At 40.6% G+C, this 16,979-nt stretch overlaps 1 protein-coding gene across 3 annotated transcripts in view; it reads right to left on the bottom strand.

Moving 5' to 3' along the window:
• IL15RA (interleukin 15 receptor subunit alpha) overlaps positions 1 to 12,939 on the bottom strand; it is a 55,592-nt gene extending 42,653 nt beyond the window's left edge. The window contains exon 1 of one of the 3 annotated variants that reach the window (XM_027591857.2): positions 12,622 to 12,939. In XM_027591857.2, the coding sequence (XP_027447658.1) occupies positions 12,622 to 12,718 (97 nt within the window). In that variant the 5' untranslated portion in view covers positions 12,719 to 12,939. The remainder of the gene's footprint in view (positions 1 to 12,621) is intronic. The other 2 variants (XM_027591856.2, XM_027591855.2) reach the window with 2 other exon arrangements.
• Positions 12,940 to 16,979: the final 4,040 nt, after the last annotated feature.

Here is a 16,979-nt window from a genome sequence, read left to right as displayed (position 1 = left end):
TACTTATTTAGGTTTCTTTCAAAAAGATTTATGATTTTCTACATAAGGGAGTGATGTATCTGTTGATTTATTCCTAGGTAATTAATTTGGGGCAGGAAGGTGTGCTTTGTAAATGTCATCTTTTAAAAAATATATATTATCGAAATGCTTTTTGCAGGTACAGAGAAAGAATATTGATTCTTGAATATTGACTTTTAATTTAGCAATCTAGCTCAATCCTTAATAATTTATCTGCAAATTATTATGATAGAATAACAATCATATGTCTGAGAATAATGAGAGCTTGAAAAGTTCTTTTCCAATATATATAATGTTTGTTTATTTTGTCTTACTATATTGGTTGGGACTTCTTGTTGAAGAGGAGGGGTTATAGTGTGAAACTTTGTCTTGTTCCTGTTTTGAAAGGGAATCTTCAAGTTTATCTATGCTATTTCTTCTTGAGTTAGTTTTGGTAAATTGTTTTTTGTTTGTTTGTTTATTTTGGGGGGGGGCAGAGGGAGAGGGAAAGAGAATCTTAAGCAGGCTCCATGCTGGGTGTGGAGCCCAATGCAGATTTGATCATGACCTGAGTGGAAATCAAGAGTTGGACACTTAACCACCCAGGCATCCCAGTAAATTGTTTGTTTGTTTTTAAATAAGGATTTGTCATCTATACTTTCAAACTTATTAGTATGAAAGTATTTTAAATGTTTTATTTATATCCTCTTTTACATGCCTAATATTGTTTGTTTATGCATTCTCTTTTATTCTCGATTAATTCTCCTAGAGGTTTGTTCATTTTAGTAGATTTTTCAAAGAACCAACTTTTGGATTTGTTGCATCTCTCTAATGTACATCTGTTTTCAGTATTATTTATATCTGTTTTTATCCTTATTTTTTTGCTCCTACTTCTATTGGACCTATTCTGCTTTTTTTAAAAAGATTTTATTTATTTATTTGACACAGAGAGAGAAAGAGCACGAGTGTGGGGGAGGAGGGGCAGAGGGAGAGAGAGAAGCCGACTTCCCACTGAGCAAGGAGCCCAGTGCAGGATTTGATCCCAGGACTCTGGGATCATGACCTGAGACAAAGGCAGACGCTTACCAACTGAGCCACTCAGGCACGACCCCTATTGTATTTTTTAATAATATCTGTAGTTGGATGCTTAGCTCATAATGTGTGGCTTTCCTTATTTTCTAACATAGGTACTCACTGCTCTAGGTTTCCAGAAGATGGTGTTTCATGCTTTTGTTTTGCTTTGTCCCAGTTAATTTTCTAGTTATTTTTTTTTTTTCTGACTTGTATTCCTTGTGGTCAGAGAAGTTGGTCTATATGATAACTATCATTTGAAATGTATCGAGGCTGATTTTATGGCCTGGCAACACATAGTCAGTTTTTATAAATGTTCTCTGTGTGTTTGAAATGAATCTGTGTTATTCAGTTGTTAGACAATTTGATCAAGCTTGTTAATTGTTTTCACAACTTTTGTATTCTTACTGATTTATTTGCACATTTGATTCATCAAATACTTAGAGAGGTATGTTAAAAATTTCCATTATGATTGTATACTTGTTAATATATAATTATATATATATTATAATAGTTCTGATCATTTTTGACTCATATATTTTGAGGCTGTGCTTTAGAATTGTTACCATTCCATGTTAAGCGACCTATCTCTATGTGGCGATTATACTACCTCTTTAACATGCATCCTTGATAACGTGGAGAAGTTAACTGATAGCCACAGCCTTCTCCCCAGCAATACAAGAACCTTAGAGATGCTTTAATGCCATTACCTGTTATTATTTTCTCTTCCTTTGAGTCTTTATTTCACTATCTTTCTTAAATGACAGTTTTGTGCAGCATAGAATTCTGCATTAGCAGGTAGTTATACTTTCCTTCCATATTCCACTGCTGTTGTTGAGGATTTAGCCATCGCTCAAATTTGCATGACTTTGTTGATTTTTTTTTTTTTTTTTAGAATTAGACAGTGAAGCCATCTGGGCCTGGAATTTTTTGTTGGAGTTGTTTTAAACTACAACTTTAACTCTCTAAGATATAAGACAACTCAGGTTATTCCTAATGGGCTTTCATATTTGAGTTTCAATGACTTTGTCCATTTTACCTAAGTTGTCATATTTACAGCCATAAAGTTATTCAAAATAAAACTTTATGACCCATCTGATATTTGTAGAACCTGCAGTGATGTTCCTTTTCCTTCACAATGTTTCATTCCCAATGTAGTTCATGTTTATTCATTTTTCTTCTTGATCAGTCTGGCTAGCGATTTACACTGTTATTGATCTATTGAAATAACCAGCCTTTAGTTTAATTGATATTATCTTTTGTTTTTCTGCATTCAATTTCATTGATTTCTGCTTTTATCATTATCATTTCCTTCCTTCTGCTTAAGGTTAATTTGTTCATTGTTGTCTGGTTTCTTCAGGTAGAAGCTTAGATCACTGACTTGAGACTTTTCTTCTTTTCTAATACAAGCACTTAATATGATTAATTTCTTTCTAAGATATCTTTTAACTGAGTTCCACAAATTGTAACTTATTTAAATGTATTTTATTATCATTTTCAACTAAAAATATTTTCTATTTTCCCACAGGTTATTTATAAGTGTTTTGTTGAATTTTGACATACCTGAGGATTTTCCAGATATTTTTCTGTTAAGGCATTCTAATTTAATTCCATTACATATTCTATGTAATTTCAGTGATTTGGAATTTGTTGAGGTTTGCTTTATGGCCCACAGTATATGGTCTCTCTTGGTGAATATTCCACATGTATTTGAAAAGAATGTGTCATAGGGGTCTTCTGTAAACGCCACTTAGATTAAAGTTTTGATCTTCTATATATTTACTGGTGGTTTTTTTTTTTTTTTTCTCTATTAGTTTTTTTTTTTATTACTGAAGGAATAGTGTTAAAGTCTCTAACTATAATCCTGGATTTGTATTTCACTTCCTTCAATTCTATCAGATTTGCCTTATGGATTTTGAAGCTACATTGTATAGGTGCAAACACAATTAGGATTTCTATGTCTTCTTGGTGAATTAACCCTTTTATTATGTAATGTCCCTCTTTATCCCTGGTAATATTCCTTATGATGTCACTTTGTTTGCTATTAATACAAATACTCCAGATTTCTTCTGATTATTGTTTGCACAGTATATCTTTTCCCATCCTTTTTCTTTGGACCTATCTTTGCCTGTATATTCAGAGTTGTTATTCTGTAGTCAGCATATAGTGGAGCTTTTTTATTTTTTTAATTTAATTGAAGAATCTCTATTTTTTAATTGGTCTGGTTAGATCACTTGTATTTAATGTAATTATTGATGTGGCTGGATTTAAGCCTATCATTTTGCTATTTTCTATTTGTTCCATCTGATCATTGTTCATTTTTCCTCTTTCCTGACTGTTTTTGGATTGACTATTATTTATTATCCCACTTTATCTTCACCATTGGCTTATTTTATGTACCTCTTTAAATTATTTTTAGTGGTTTCACTAAAGTACACAGTATACATCTTTATTTTATCAAAGGCTACCTTCAAATAATATTACAGCACCTCACATATAGTTAAGAACTCTACCAATGCATACTTATAATTTCTCCCTCCCATTTTTTTGCTGTCATACATTTTACTTTTACATATTCTATAAACGCAATACTTCGCTATTTTTGCTTTAGACAGTCAAATATTTTTAGAGTGATTTAAAAGAACAAATATATTTTATTTACTTCCATTTTAACTATTTCCAGAGCTTTTCTTTTTAGAGATCCAAGTTTCTGTTTAGGATTACATTCCTTTTGCCTAAAGAATTTTTTTTAAATGTTTCTGAAAGCCTAAGTCTGCTGGTGATTAATCCTTTCACTTTTTGTTTGTCAGAGAGTCTTTATTTTGCTTTCAGTTTTTGAAAGATAACTGGTTATCCTCATTATAGAATTCTGGCTTGACAGGTTTGTTTTGTTTTGTTTTGTTTTAGCATTTTAAAGATGATCCATTTTCTTATGGCTTGAATACTTTCTGGTAAGAAGTCTGCTCTAATTCTTATCTTCATTCTTCTGTGTGTAATGTATCTTTGTCCACTTTATCACAGTTTTTCTTCATCTTTGCTTTTCAGTGGTTTGAATACAATGTGTTTAGATGTGGGGGTGTTTTGGATGGGAGAGGGGTGGACATTTATCCTGTTTGATGTCCTCTGAGCTTCCTGGATCTGTGACTTAATATCTTTTATAAATTTGGGGACATTCTCAACTATTATCTCTTCAAATATTTCTTCTGCTCCATTCTCTTTTGTTTCTGGAATTCTGGTTACACATATAGTAGACCATTTTCTGTTGTCCTATAGCTCTTGGATACTTTGTCTCACATTATTTTCTCTCTCACTTTTTCTCTTTGTGTTTCTATTAGAGTAATTTCTACTGACCTATAATCAAGTTTATTGATTCTTTCCTTGGCTGCACCAAGTGTTTTGATAAGCCTGTGGAAACCTTTCTTCATCTCTATTACGGTTTGTTTGGTTTCTTTTTCATTTCTAACATTTCCATTTGACACTTTCTTATGGTTTCCACCTCTCAGCTGAAATTCCCCATTTGTTCAGAAATACCATCCATCCTTTCCACCAGAGCCTTTAACAGGTTAGTGATATTTATTTTAACTTCCAGTCTCATAGTTCTGATTTTTGGGGTCATCTCTGAATCTTGCTTATTGTTTTGTCCCTTGATAATGGGATTGTGGTGGTGGTGTGTTCTTGTGTGTCACATAATTTTTGACTGAATGCTGGACTATGTGTGTAGAACTGAGGTAAAATACTATTTATGCCTGAAAACTTCTCTGGCTAGACTGACAGAGTGGGGGAATTGAGTCGGTCTAGTCAGTTGTTGAATTGGGTTTGGATTTTGTTGTGCTAAGTTTGCCTTCAGAACACCACTGGCTCCAGATTCCTCTGGTGTTATCTTGTGCTTAGGGTGGGTGCTGGAGGGCCAGAGGGTTTTTCTGTGTTCCTAATCCACCCTCATCTTTCAGTCCCTCTCTATGTATCTAAACCCCGAGAGGAAATCTCCACACTCTTGCCCACCACACCCTCTGCGGTTGACTGCTGTGCTTGTTACTTGGTGCTTGCTTGCCTGGAGTCAGGAGAAGTTTTCTGTTGTCCTAATTTTGCCAGTCTTCGGCAGGCCCTGTGTGTCTGCCTCTCGGGGTTGGAGCTTTCAGTTATATTGCATCTTACTTCCTTGCAGTCAACTTCTCCCCTGTATCTTTACAGGTTTTGTGTAGGAAAAAGCTTCTTTCCCCTTATCCCATAGTAGTGGACCTCCAGTGGTATTGGTATAGGATCCTGAGCCAGGACCAAGTATGAGTGGGTTGATTTCTGAACCTGCTATCCTGTTCCATTGATATATTTGTCTACTTGTTAATCTTGACAGAATACCGCACTGTCTTGGTTATGGTAGCTTTCTAATAAATCTTTGGTAATCAATTCCAAAGTTGAGTTTGGTCCTTTACTGAATTTTAGAATCAGTATATCAGTTTCTACCAAAAAAAAAAAAAAATCCTGTTGAAAGTTTGATTGAAATTGCATTAAATCTACAGATCAAATTGGGGAAGAAGTGACATCTTAATAATATTGAATCTTCTCAATATCCATAAACACAGTATCTCTCTCAATTTATTCAAATCTTCAGTAATTTATCTGAGAAATGTTTTATCATTTTTGGTTACTGATTTTGTATTTTTTTTGTCAGATGTATTCCTAAATATTTCCTTTCTTTATGTCAACACAAATGGTGTTTTTTCAAATTTTTCCAATTTTTTCAATTTCTAACTGCTTGTTGCTAGTATTTTATATATTGATATTTGTAAGTTAATTGTGTATTCTGCAATTTTGCCAAACTCACTTATTCTAAGAGCATTTTTGTGGATTCGTAGGATTTTCTATGGAGATAATCATGTCATGAGATTGAGTATATTTCATGATTTCATTTTATACACTTTGTTGGCTTACTAACTATAATTCTTTTGATTGTATGATTTTGGTGGCTGCTTTAGGGCTCATGGTAAATGTCTTTACCTCATCTCACTTCACCTTCAAGTGACATTATACCGCTTCACATATACAGTATAAGAACCTTAAGCACTGTCCTTCCATTTCTCTTCTCACAGCCTTTGTGCTATTGTTGTCATACATTTTGCTTCTACGTATATTATAAACACCAAAATAGATTATTTTTTTGCTTTAAATAGTTGATATGTATTTTATTGGGTCTAGATTTTAATAGATATTTGCTCTATATTATTCACCATTTCTGGGTGTTTTGTAGCAAGAGGATTTTTCAGAATATCTACTCTGTCATTCTGCTGGAAAAGGAAATCTACTAGTGGTCTAAGTAGATTGTGAACAGACCTCAAAGAAAGATAATAATTGATACTTGAATGCACAAGGATATCAATGTAGTAAAGCCAGCCCTATCAGCCACCTGATGGCCCATTATTTACGCCACAAAGCTGGACTCTCTCATCAGGACACTGGAGATAATACATTTGTATCAATAACCCTTCTTCCTAGAGACCCCAATCACATCTTTTGACACTTCAATTATAATTTCTCTATATATTTTCTCATAACATTATTCCTTAGATATTCCACATAAGCAAGTGTTGTCTTATTTACAGTATTGTGAGCTCTTTGGAGGTGGTGAATATATCTCAAAGTTCGCTGGTACTCCCACAGTGCTAAGCCTGGTATGTGATAGGTACCTTCTGGGGTTAGTGGCTTATGAATATACAGAGAGGAATGGACGAAATAATGTAAATAGTTGTAAACCTAAGGTTCCGGGATTTTAGAAACTCTTAAGTAGCCAAAACAAACAAACAAACCCATATACAAGTCCTAGTGATCGTAAATGAAGTCACCAAAATAGTGTGTAGGGCCACACCTTTCTCTGCTTTGCAGAACTTGTGAATCAGACTTCTTTATCAGATCACCTTACACAGTCTAATATAGTAAGTATCCTTGGCCTACTCTCATATCCAGAGTTCAAAAGGTATCGTGTTAGCATGCCCCTCCCATTCTTTGAGGAGAGTCAGAATCCATTTCAATATTTTTTTTCTCTTATTCTACCATATATATGTCTACAGCATGCTAAGTGTGGTAGGAAGTATCAGGTGTAATTTCCCCTTCAAGAAGCTCACCGTGACACTGATGCATCGAAAACATAAAGGCCTCTGGGATCACAGCAATCCACTTTCCTTCATTATTTTTCTACCTGAAATGCCAACCAAGCCAACACGTTCATTTCCTTTGGCATTCACTGTAAATACGCACTCTACCCAGGTCATTATCTTTAACTCATCAATTCTGTTCTTTATCTCTCAGGCTCCCTAACTGAAATTCCCAGCCCCCATTTTGTGTGGTAGATGAATTCATCTTGGTTGGGGTCTTTAAGTATTGTTTTATAAGGGCTTGGAACAGTTGAGTGGCTGTAAGCTGAAGAGCAAACAAAAGGGAAAGAGTGAAATACACTCTATGCTTGTAAGACTCAAGAGGAAATCTGCCCCCTCCTCTCTTCCTTATTGAGACTGTCTCAGTTCAAGATTTCATCACCATTTACAGGAACTGTTGCAAAAGTCTCCAGCTTGGCTGCCTGCCTCCAGACCCTTTTGCCTACAGTTTACTCTTCACATTCTTTACAAGAGTAACCTTTCCACCATGCTGGTCCAGTAATGTCCCTCCTGCCCAGAGACCTTCAGTGGCTCCCTACTGCTCAGAAGAAAATCAAGTCTTTCCTAGTAGAAAACATTCAAATAACATCAACCATGCATAATGAGTAGCAGGGATATGACTCTGAGTATATACACTAGGGGATTTTATACATTTATTTATGTAGTTACACACTATTTAGTAAAATCAATTTGGCAAAAGTGCTTTAGCCCAAAACAAGTTAGTTGAAGTGATGATTTGATTGAAAAAGAATATCCCCAGAAGCATTTCTGCCACCTTTTTTTAGACTTTGAGTTTTCCCTTGCCCTTTTTGTTCTCTATAGCTTATTTTCATCCAGTTGTTCCTACTGTGTGCTTTTTAGAACATCAAACATTTTGAAACAACCTAAATATCCAGCCTACACACAGCTCTAGCAATAAGTCACCAAACTGTAAACAAATTGTAAAATATTATAAAATGTAAAATGTATGCACAAATGCTATATATGGTGACTTTATAGTTCTAGAACCCTAAATTGGTTCCAATTTGCAAAATTTATAAAGTCATGAAAACATTGCCAAACAAGATCTGCTGTAATTAGATAAAAATGGTTCTGAAAAAAAAAACCCAAATTCTATAACTTTTTTTGAGCTACTTCTTTTGTAGTTTTATTTTCTTTTTACAAAGCCAATTTAAATTATGACCAAAAAATAAGAAAAGGCAGACAATTACACACACACACGCGCGCGCATACAACCCATGGTGTCTCCCTACTCAGTGATAGCTACTTCTAGATCTTCTAGTAAAAACTGAATAATATGATGCATATTATTTGAAAGAACTGCATTTAATTTATGCAGTCCTCCACTGTTGAACATCTAGGTTGAGTTCAATAAATCCCATATTTTGTGCATTTAAGTTTTTACGACTTTTTTTGCTATGAGTAGCAGCACAAAACAATAATAACTAGATAAAATTGATCTGAAATAGAAAATGAAAGGTTTGGGCAAAACTGCCCAGAATTCTGAAAAATGGTTTTAAAAATGTTTAAAGACACAAAAGTTGTAAAACCCCAAAGCACACTAATACCTGTACAACAGAACTCAAGTTGGTGAGATATATTTATCTTCAAACAAATCCTCATCTTTAGCTGCCTTTGGCAAATCATCTGCAGCCTTTCAGGTTGTGAGGATCTTTAAGAAGTAAATTACTTCTTGCCCAAGATGACGGGTTTCCCCTCCTAAAATGCCTTTTGACTAAGAACAGATAACAGCAATTTGCTGCATCTGTTAGTATGGCAAACTAGCAGAAACATATCTGAAACTATATTATTTGTTTCACTGGTGATAAGGAATGGGCTTCTCTCTATAATTTCTGATCAGGATCATAGCACCAAGTAGCAAATTTAATAATTTGTATCCACTTCCCTTCCAAGCTCATTTAAAAACATTAGGTGCAGGCTCTTCTGTTAGCCCTCTGGTCATCTTTACCCTAATACTACATTGTCTTGATTACTGTAACCTTAAAATTCTTAAAATCAGAATGTTACTTCTCCAACTTAGAGAAAGTTGTTTTTCAAAGTTGTTTTGGCTATACTGGGTCTTATGCATTTCCATGCGAATTTTGGAATCAGTTTGTTAATTTTTGCAAGAAAGCTTGTGGAATTTGGACTTGGGGGCGGAATATGGTTACCTTAGCAATACTGATTTGTCCAGCCCATGAGCATTGTATATGTCTCCATTTGTTTCGGTCTGCTTTAATTTCTCTCAGCAGTGGTTTGTGGTTTTTAGTGTACAGGTCTTTCTCATCTTTTGTCAGATTTATCCATAAGTGGTTCATACTTTTTGATGCTATTGCAAAAGTTGCATATATTTTTAAGTTTCAACCAATTGCTCATTGATAATGGATAGAAATATAATTGGTTTTCATGGACTGATGTTTTGTCTACGGTGACCAACACTTATATGAACATCTGATGTTCAAAATAGGTGTAAGAGCAATTCCGCTGAGATCATCTTTTCAACAAATAGTGCTGGGACAATTGGATATCCATATGCAAAAAACCCTGAAACCAAGCCAACATGGAACTTTCAATCCACACTTTATATTATATAAAAAATTAATTCAAAATGATTCACAGACAGAAATGTAAAATCTTAAAGCTATAAAACATCTAGAAGAAAACCTTTGTGACCTTGAGTTAGGCAAAGATTTCTTAGAGATGACACTGAAACCGTAATACATAAAAGAAATAAACTGAACTTAAAGTTAAAATTTTCTCTTCTTCATCAGACACTGTTAAGAGAATGAAAAGACAAGCCACAGACTCTGAGAAAATATTTGCACATTGTATCTGATAAAGGTCTTGTATCCCAAATATATAAAGAACTCTTGAAACTCAATAATTCAACAGCTCAGTTTTTAAAAGGGCAAAAGGTGGAACCAGACGCTTTAGCAAAGAAGAGTATTTGATGGCAAATAAGCACATGAAAAGATGCTCAACATCACTGGTTATTAGGAAAATGCAAATTAAAAACTATGAGAAGAAAATACAAGAGTCCATTACACACCTATTAGAATGGGTACAAATAAAGAGATTGACCAACCACACACACACACACACACACACACAGATTGGTAAATATATGAGGTGATGAATGTGTTAACCTTATTGTGGCAATCAGTCATTTCACAATATGTACATATACTAAGTCATCATGTTGTACACCTTAAGCTTACACAATGTTATATGTCAATTATATCTCAATAAAGCTGGAAAAAAATTTTCAAGGAAAAAAAAAGAAAGACTGGCCCTACCAAGTGCTGACAAGGATGTGAAGGCATTGGAACTCACACACCACTGGTGAGAATGTAAAAATTAAACACACACATGTCATATGATTCAGCCATTCTGCTCCCACTGTCTCTACCCAAAAGAAATGGAAGCCTGTGTCCACACAAAACTGACATGTGAATGTTCATAACAGCTTTAAGTGTAACAGCCCCAAACCAGAAACAACCCAGACGTCCAGTAACAACCGAGTTGGATGAACAAAATGGTGTGATACCCATGCAATGAAATACTTCTCAGCAATAAAAAGGAATGAACTATTGATACAGATTACAAGATGGAGGCAGAATTCTCAGAGCAATTACTATGACTGAAAGTAGCCAGACAAGAAACAGTACATTTTGTATGACTTCATTTATATAACATTATAGAAATGACAGCAAGTCAAAAGTGACTGAAATCCCACGGTAGTGGCCTGGGGGATAGGGCTGGGTGGGAGATAAGCGTTACTCAGGACAAGAGGAAATTTTGGTAGTGATGATTATATTTACCTTCATGATCGTGATGGTTTCATGAGTGTATACATTTACCTCTAAACGTATCAAATCATGTAATTAAATGTATGAAGTTTATTATCTATTGTCTCTCACTAAACCTGTTCAAGAAACACTGAGAAACACCAGGAGCTGCAGAATAGTAGCAGTACCTTTGTGAGGTCAAAAACAAGGCTGTGGGCGGTGAGCTTTGGAGGTCTTGCCTGCAGAGTTCTCTGCACTTGCTGGGCTCTGACTAAAGCTGCATCTCACTTTCACACTGTGCTGGTCAAGTTGCCCCAGTCGTCTAGCTACTGGGCACACTGGCTAGGGAGATGAGAGGAACGACCAGGTCACCAACATAAGTCAGATTCTCAGATGGGGTGGGGGGGAATCCATAGTCTCAAGAAAATAAAACTTCATGAAACCCTGCAGAGCTACAGGGTTCACACCAAGCCAGCAAGCAGCTACTGTGGATGGAAACCTCTGATCAAGTACTCGGTAGATAGATTGGCCCAACTGGATGTAAACTATTGGGAGTCCTGCCTTAAAACACACACACACACACACACACACACACACACACACAGGGGGAGAGAGAGAGAGAGAGAGAGAGAGAGAGAGAGAGAGAGACAGAGAGACAGAGAGAGAGAGAGAGAGAGAGAGATCATGGGGTTAACTAACTCTTGGAGAATCTATGAGTGGGCTTTAGTGGGTCCCGGGCCCCGAAACTAGATGCATGTGCATTCACGCATTTTTCTGGGGAGAGGGTTCCTGGCTTTCCTCGGACCCTCAGATTGCCCCCTGACTGTAAGAAGCGCCCACAAGGATAAAGCCAGACCATCTACCCTTTCTCCTCCCCCCTCTCTAGCTCCCCGGAATGAAAACCTATGAGTCACTCATTCGGTTCTTCCTGCGTAGATTACATTATGCGACGTTCATCTGGAATACACCGAGCCACCACTGGCTTTATTTCTTCCCCCTTTGCCTGACAGCCCCACCACTCCCGCGCCCTTCCACGCCCTTCCACGGTTTCCTGCTGCTGAAGAAGTTGGAGTGGTTTCCAGGTCCCTCGCGAGTGCAACCTGCCCAACACGTTTTTTCTCCTCAGAGACGCAGTCTCTGAGACGCCACCCATTCGTATTATTCTCTTTCGTTTGAGGGTAGAGGAGCAGGTCGCTTTCCCACCCCTGTGGGCACTGCACGCGGTGCAGCGTCTGCACAGCTTTCCTCGTGGGGCTCGCAGAACCGCCTGCACGCATTTCTCTCAACTGCTGGGAAACTCCCACCCGGAACCCCCACTGCAAACCCCGCGCCTTCCCTTCGCCTCGGACACCGCGAAGACGTGGAACCCAAAGCCTGGCTACACGTCTCCCTTCCCTAGGTGACCCCGCAAGCTGCGGTGGGTCGGCTCCTGGCGCTGCGCTCCCCACCGCTGCTTCCACGTGTCCCCGAGCGCGGGCGCAGCGCCCGGTCCCCTCTTCCCCGCGGGCGCAGCGCCCTTTCCTGGGCGCCGAGTCGCGGCCGCGGTAGGTGGGGCGCCCCGGCCGCCCCCCGTCACGCCGCGCCCCCCTGCCGCGCCAGGGACGCACGCCTCTCCCTACCCGGCGTCGCCGGCCCGAGAGTCAGCAGCAGCTGCAGCAGCGACAGTAGCGCGGGGAGGGCGCTGACCCTGCAGCCAGACAGCCGCCACCCGGCCATGGCCCGAGCCGGGCCCTGGGCTCGCAGCGGCCCGGACGCCCCGCCGGCCGCGCGGGCAGATGCCCGACAGTCCCGGAGGAGGTGGCGGGCGCAGCTCCCGGGACTTGCTGTCCCGCGAGTCGCATTCGCTTTCGCTTTTGCTTTAGCCCCCGGAGGGCTGGGGAGAGGTGAGAAGCAGTGACAGATCCGTGACTCAGCATTCCCACCCCCTCCTCTCGAAAAAGCCCCGGCCGCCGCCGTGCCCCCAGCGCAGCCACCCGCGTCCCCGGAGCGCCGCTGGCTGAGCGGAGCGGGGACCCTGACCGTCTCCTGCAGAGGCCTGGGGTCCTCCCCCTCCTCTTCTCTCCTCGGCCCTGGGGACCTCAGAAGTAAGTCCATTTGGTCCTGTGTCCCGTCGCAGAGGGAGTCGGCACCATCGGGAAGCAAACTCTTACCAGTGAGCACGGCGGGTGGGCGTTCACACCTGCTTCTGCGGCGCCGGGTCACTTCCCTGCGCTTGTCTCCGCCTGTCACTCGGACTTCGACGTCCCAAGTGTCCGTGCTCTGCCGGGCTGGCGGGCGAGTGGCCCTGTGCGCCACTGGTCCCTCCGGCCCGGGTGGCCGCGGAGGTGTCGCCGCTCTGTGGCTGGTCGGGAGTCCTGCCCCCTGTGCCACCTGCTCACGCCTGCTGCACCCCTGGCAACAGCACTTTGCCTTAATCCAGTCGCGAATTTCTTCCCCAAGAAAATGTCAGACCCTTGAAGGGGGCGCGGGAGGGAGGAGAAGGCGAAGGGCCTGACAGTTACTCCTCTCCGCGCCTTAGTGCCTCTCTTCGGACGAGTTCTCCTCTGCCGTCTTGCTCTTTTGCGGGTGGGGTTTTTTGTTTTTTCCTTCCTTTCTCGGGATCTCAAGTGAAGCCTGACGTTATTAAAGACCCGTCTGTAATGAGAAAGCTCCAGGTGCACAGTCAGAAATTCCCGGTTATAGGACTGAAGTTAGGCAAGACAAGGCATCTCTGGGCTGCAGTCTGTTCCCCCCAGTGGTAACATCTGGAATCACTCTAATATAGTATCACAACCAGGAAACTGACCTTCATGAAGACCCACAGGCCTTCAGCAGATTTTGTCGGTTTTCCATGCATGCATTCACGGGGGTAGTTAGCTCAGTGCAGGTCTGTCACACACGGATCCGTCTGTGACCACACTGTGAGGACAGGGCACAGGACCCGTGGCAAGGATCCTTCCTCCTTCTTTGTTACAGCCACAGTCACCTTCCTCTCTCAGCCTCTTTCAAAGCCCTGGCAACCACCGATCTATGCTCCATCCCTAGGATTTTGTCCCTTGAAGAATGCTTATAAATGGAATCAGCAGTCTGTAACCTTTAGAGGTGGGCTTTTTTCCTCCCAGCGTAATCCCCTCAAGATCCCTTCAGGTTGTCCATTTGTCCAAACTATCTGTGGTTTGTTCCATTTATGAGTAGCACTGATGGTTTCTTTCTTTTTTTTTTTTTTTAATGTAGGAATCTCTGCTGTCCACACTGCAACAACCCTGTACTTTTATACACACATAAGTTTCCTAGAGCTGCTGTAACAAAGTACCCAAACCAGGTGGCTTCACACAACACGAATTGACTCTCCCAGTTCTCGAGGCCAGGAGTGTTGGCCACGCCCTGCTCTCTTGGAAGGCTCTCGGGGCAGATCCCTCCTTGCCTCTTCCAGACTTTGGTGTCTGCTGGCAAGTCTCATGGTTCCTGGGCTCGCAGATGCATCTCTCCAGTTCCGTGGTAGTCTTCTCCCTGTGTATCTCCACATCATCTCTCTCTGTGTGTGTCCGTGTCTGAATTTCTCCTTTTTATAAGGACACCAGTCGTATTGGATTAGGACTCACCTACCCTAAAATAACCTCATTTTAACATAATGACCTCTGTAAAGACATTATATCCAGTAAGGTACTGGGGGTTAGGACTTTAACATAATTTTGGAGGTTGACACACTTCAAGAAGGTATCCTTCTTTCTGAAAACGGAGTCCAAGACCCGTTTTCTCAGGCCAAAGGAAATTGAAAGGAATGGCTGGATTCCTGAGGTACAGTGTCTACACTTCAGGGGTGATGCAGGTGGCAGTTCCTTCGGGGGCTCCAAATCAGCATGTCCAGACAGGGCTGGCGAACTTGGCCAGCAACCATCACTCAGAGGAGAGCTGGAGTTGAGAACCTTGCTGTGGGGCCAGGAAGGACAGTGGCTGGGGGCGGGGTCTTCAACTGTGTACAGTCCTCTGTGGGGGGGTAGACAGCGGACCCTTGGAGCTGGAGGGCAAGCTGTCAGATTGTGTCACCAAGAAGGGGGTAGCTGGGGCTCAAGGCTAATGGAGTCTTCCCTCTCTCTCTCTCTTTCTTTCTTTCTTTCGGCTTTAGAATCTTAAACTTTTAAATTCACATAACATGAAATTCACCATTTTTTAGTGTATAACTCAGTGGTTTTTAGGATATTCACGATATTGCCCAACCATCGCCACTATCTAATTCATTCCAGAATATTTCTGTCACCTCAAAAAGAAACCCAGTGTGTTAGTAGTCACTCCCAGTTTCTGTTCCCCTAGCCCCTGGTAACATCTAATCTGCTTCTATCTCTATGGATTGCCTGTTCTAAATAATTCATATAAATGTAATCATAAAATATGTCCTTTTGTGTCTGGTTTCTCTCAGCATAATGTTTTCAGGTTTTGTCAATGTTGTAGCATGTTATCAGTATCTCATTCCTTATTATGACTGAAAAATACTCCATTAGATGGATATTACATATTTTGTTTATTCATTTATCAGTTCGTGGACATTTGAGTTATTTTCATTTTGGGGCTATTATGAGTAACTAAGTATGGTAGTGCAACCAAATGGTAGTGAAAATGGCCGTTAATGCGATGCATAGACCTTATTCAAATTTTGTGTTTTTCTTCCATGCATTCATTTGTTTGTGTGTGTGTTTAGCTCTATGCAGGTTTGTCTTATATGTGGACATTCATATCCATACTTTTGTGTAAACATGTTTTCATTTTGCGGGGGTTGTGTGCCCGGGAGTGGAATTATTGGGTCATATGGTAATTCAGCGATTCTTGGGCGCCTGGGTGGTTCAGTCAGTTAAGGGTCTGCCTTCAGCTCAGGTCATGATCCTGGGGTCCTGGGATCGAGTTCCGCATCAGGCTCCCTGCTCGGCGGGGAGTCTGCTTCTCCCTCTCCCCCCGCCCCCGCTCATGCTCTCTCTCTCTCAAATAAATAAATTTTTTAAAAAAGATTTTATTTATTTGACACAGAGAGGGACACAGTGAGAGAGGGAACACAAGCAGGGGGGATGGGGGAGGGAGAAGCAGGCTTCCCGCTGAGCAGGGAGCCTGATGAGGGGCTCGATCCCAGGATCCCGGGACCATGACCTGAGCCACCCAGGTGCCCCTAAGTAAATAAATTTTTAAAAATCTTAAAAAAAAAAAGATTCTTGAAGGACAGGAAGAAGACTCATGGAACCATTTAGGCAGTAGGCACACTAGATTCTCAGACTGGGGGCTGATGCATTTCTGGTGCTCACCAGGTGGTGGTGTACAGCACTGTGGGAGACACAGACTCAGGAACTACCAGACCAGCATAAGGGCATCCAGCTGCTGTGGCTACCCTGGGGAAACCAAGGTGCGTGGCAATGAGGTGAAGGGAATAAAAGAAAACTACTCTACCTGTAGAAGGAGTTTTGCTCAAGAACAGAAAACAAAAACAAAAGATGTAAGAGGAAAGAATTGCTTCTCAGTACTCAAAATATAAAACAATCACATTTCCTTATTTTTGTAAGTCATATCATATCTGGCTCCGAGCTTCTGCCTGCCAAGATCAACAAAAATCTGATCTCAATCTGCCAATTCCCCCTCACCCAAATAGCAAATGGTTCTTTTCCTTTCCCCTGTGTCTCACCAGGACCCCGGAGAAATAGGGAGAGGACTGTGACCTATGTGTTCTTGGTCACTCCTGATGGTCATTGTCCAGACCCACCCTCTGGCTTCTTGTCTTAGCAAATCTGCCTGACTCCCTTCTCTATAGTCCACCCCACCCCTCCAAAATGCTGTTTGTGCATCCAGCTATCCTCACAGACAGTCTAGGGTGGTTATCTCAATTAGCCTAGGTCTTCCTCCAGAACAGATCTATTTGGATTAGCCTTCCAATCAAATAAACAAACACCAAGGAAATTGCATCCCCTGGGAGGGAGAGCCCCAAATTCTAGTACACTAAAGTTTGCTGGTCTTGGGGAAA

The sequence above is a fragment of the Zalophus californianus genome, chromosome 9 (genome assembly GCF_009762305.2).
Source record: "Zalophus californianus isolate mZalCal1 chromosome 9, mZalCal1.pri.v2, whole genome shotgun sequence".
In the NCBI taxonomy this organism is placed as follows: domain Eukaryota; kingdom Metazoa; phylum Chordata; class Mammalia; order Carnivora; family Otariidae; genus Zalophus; species Zalophus californianus.
This window is presented reverse-complemented; position numbering and strand designations above follow the sequence as displayed.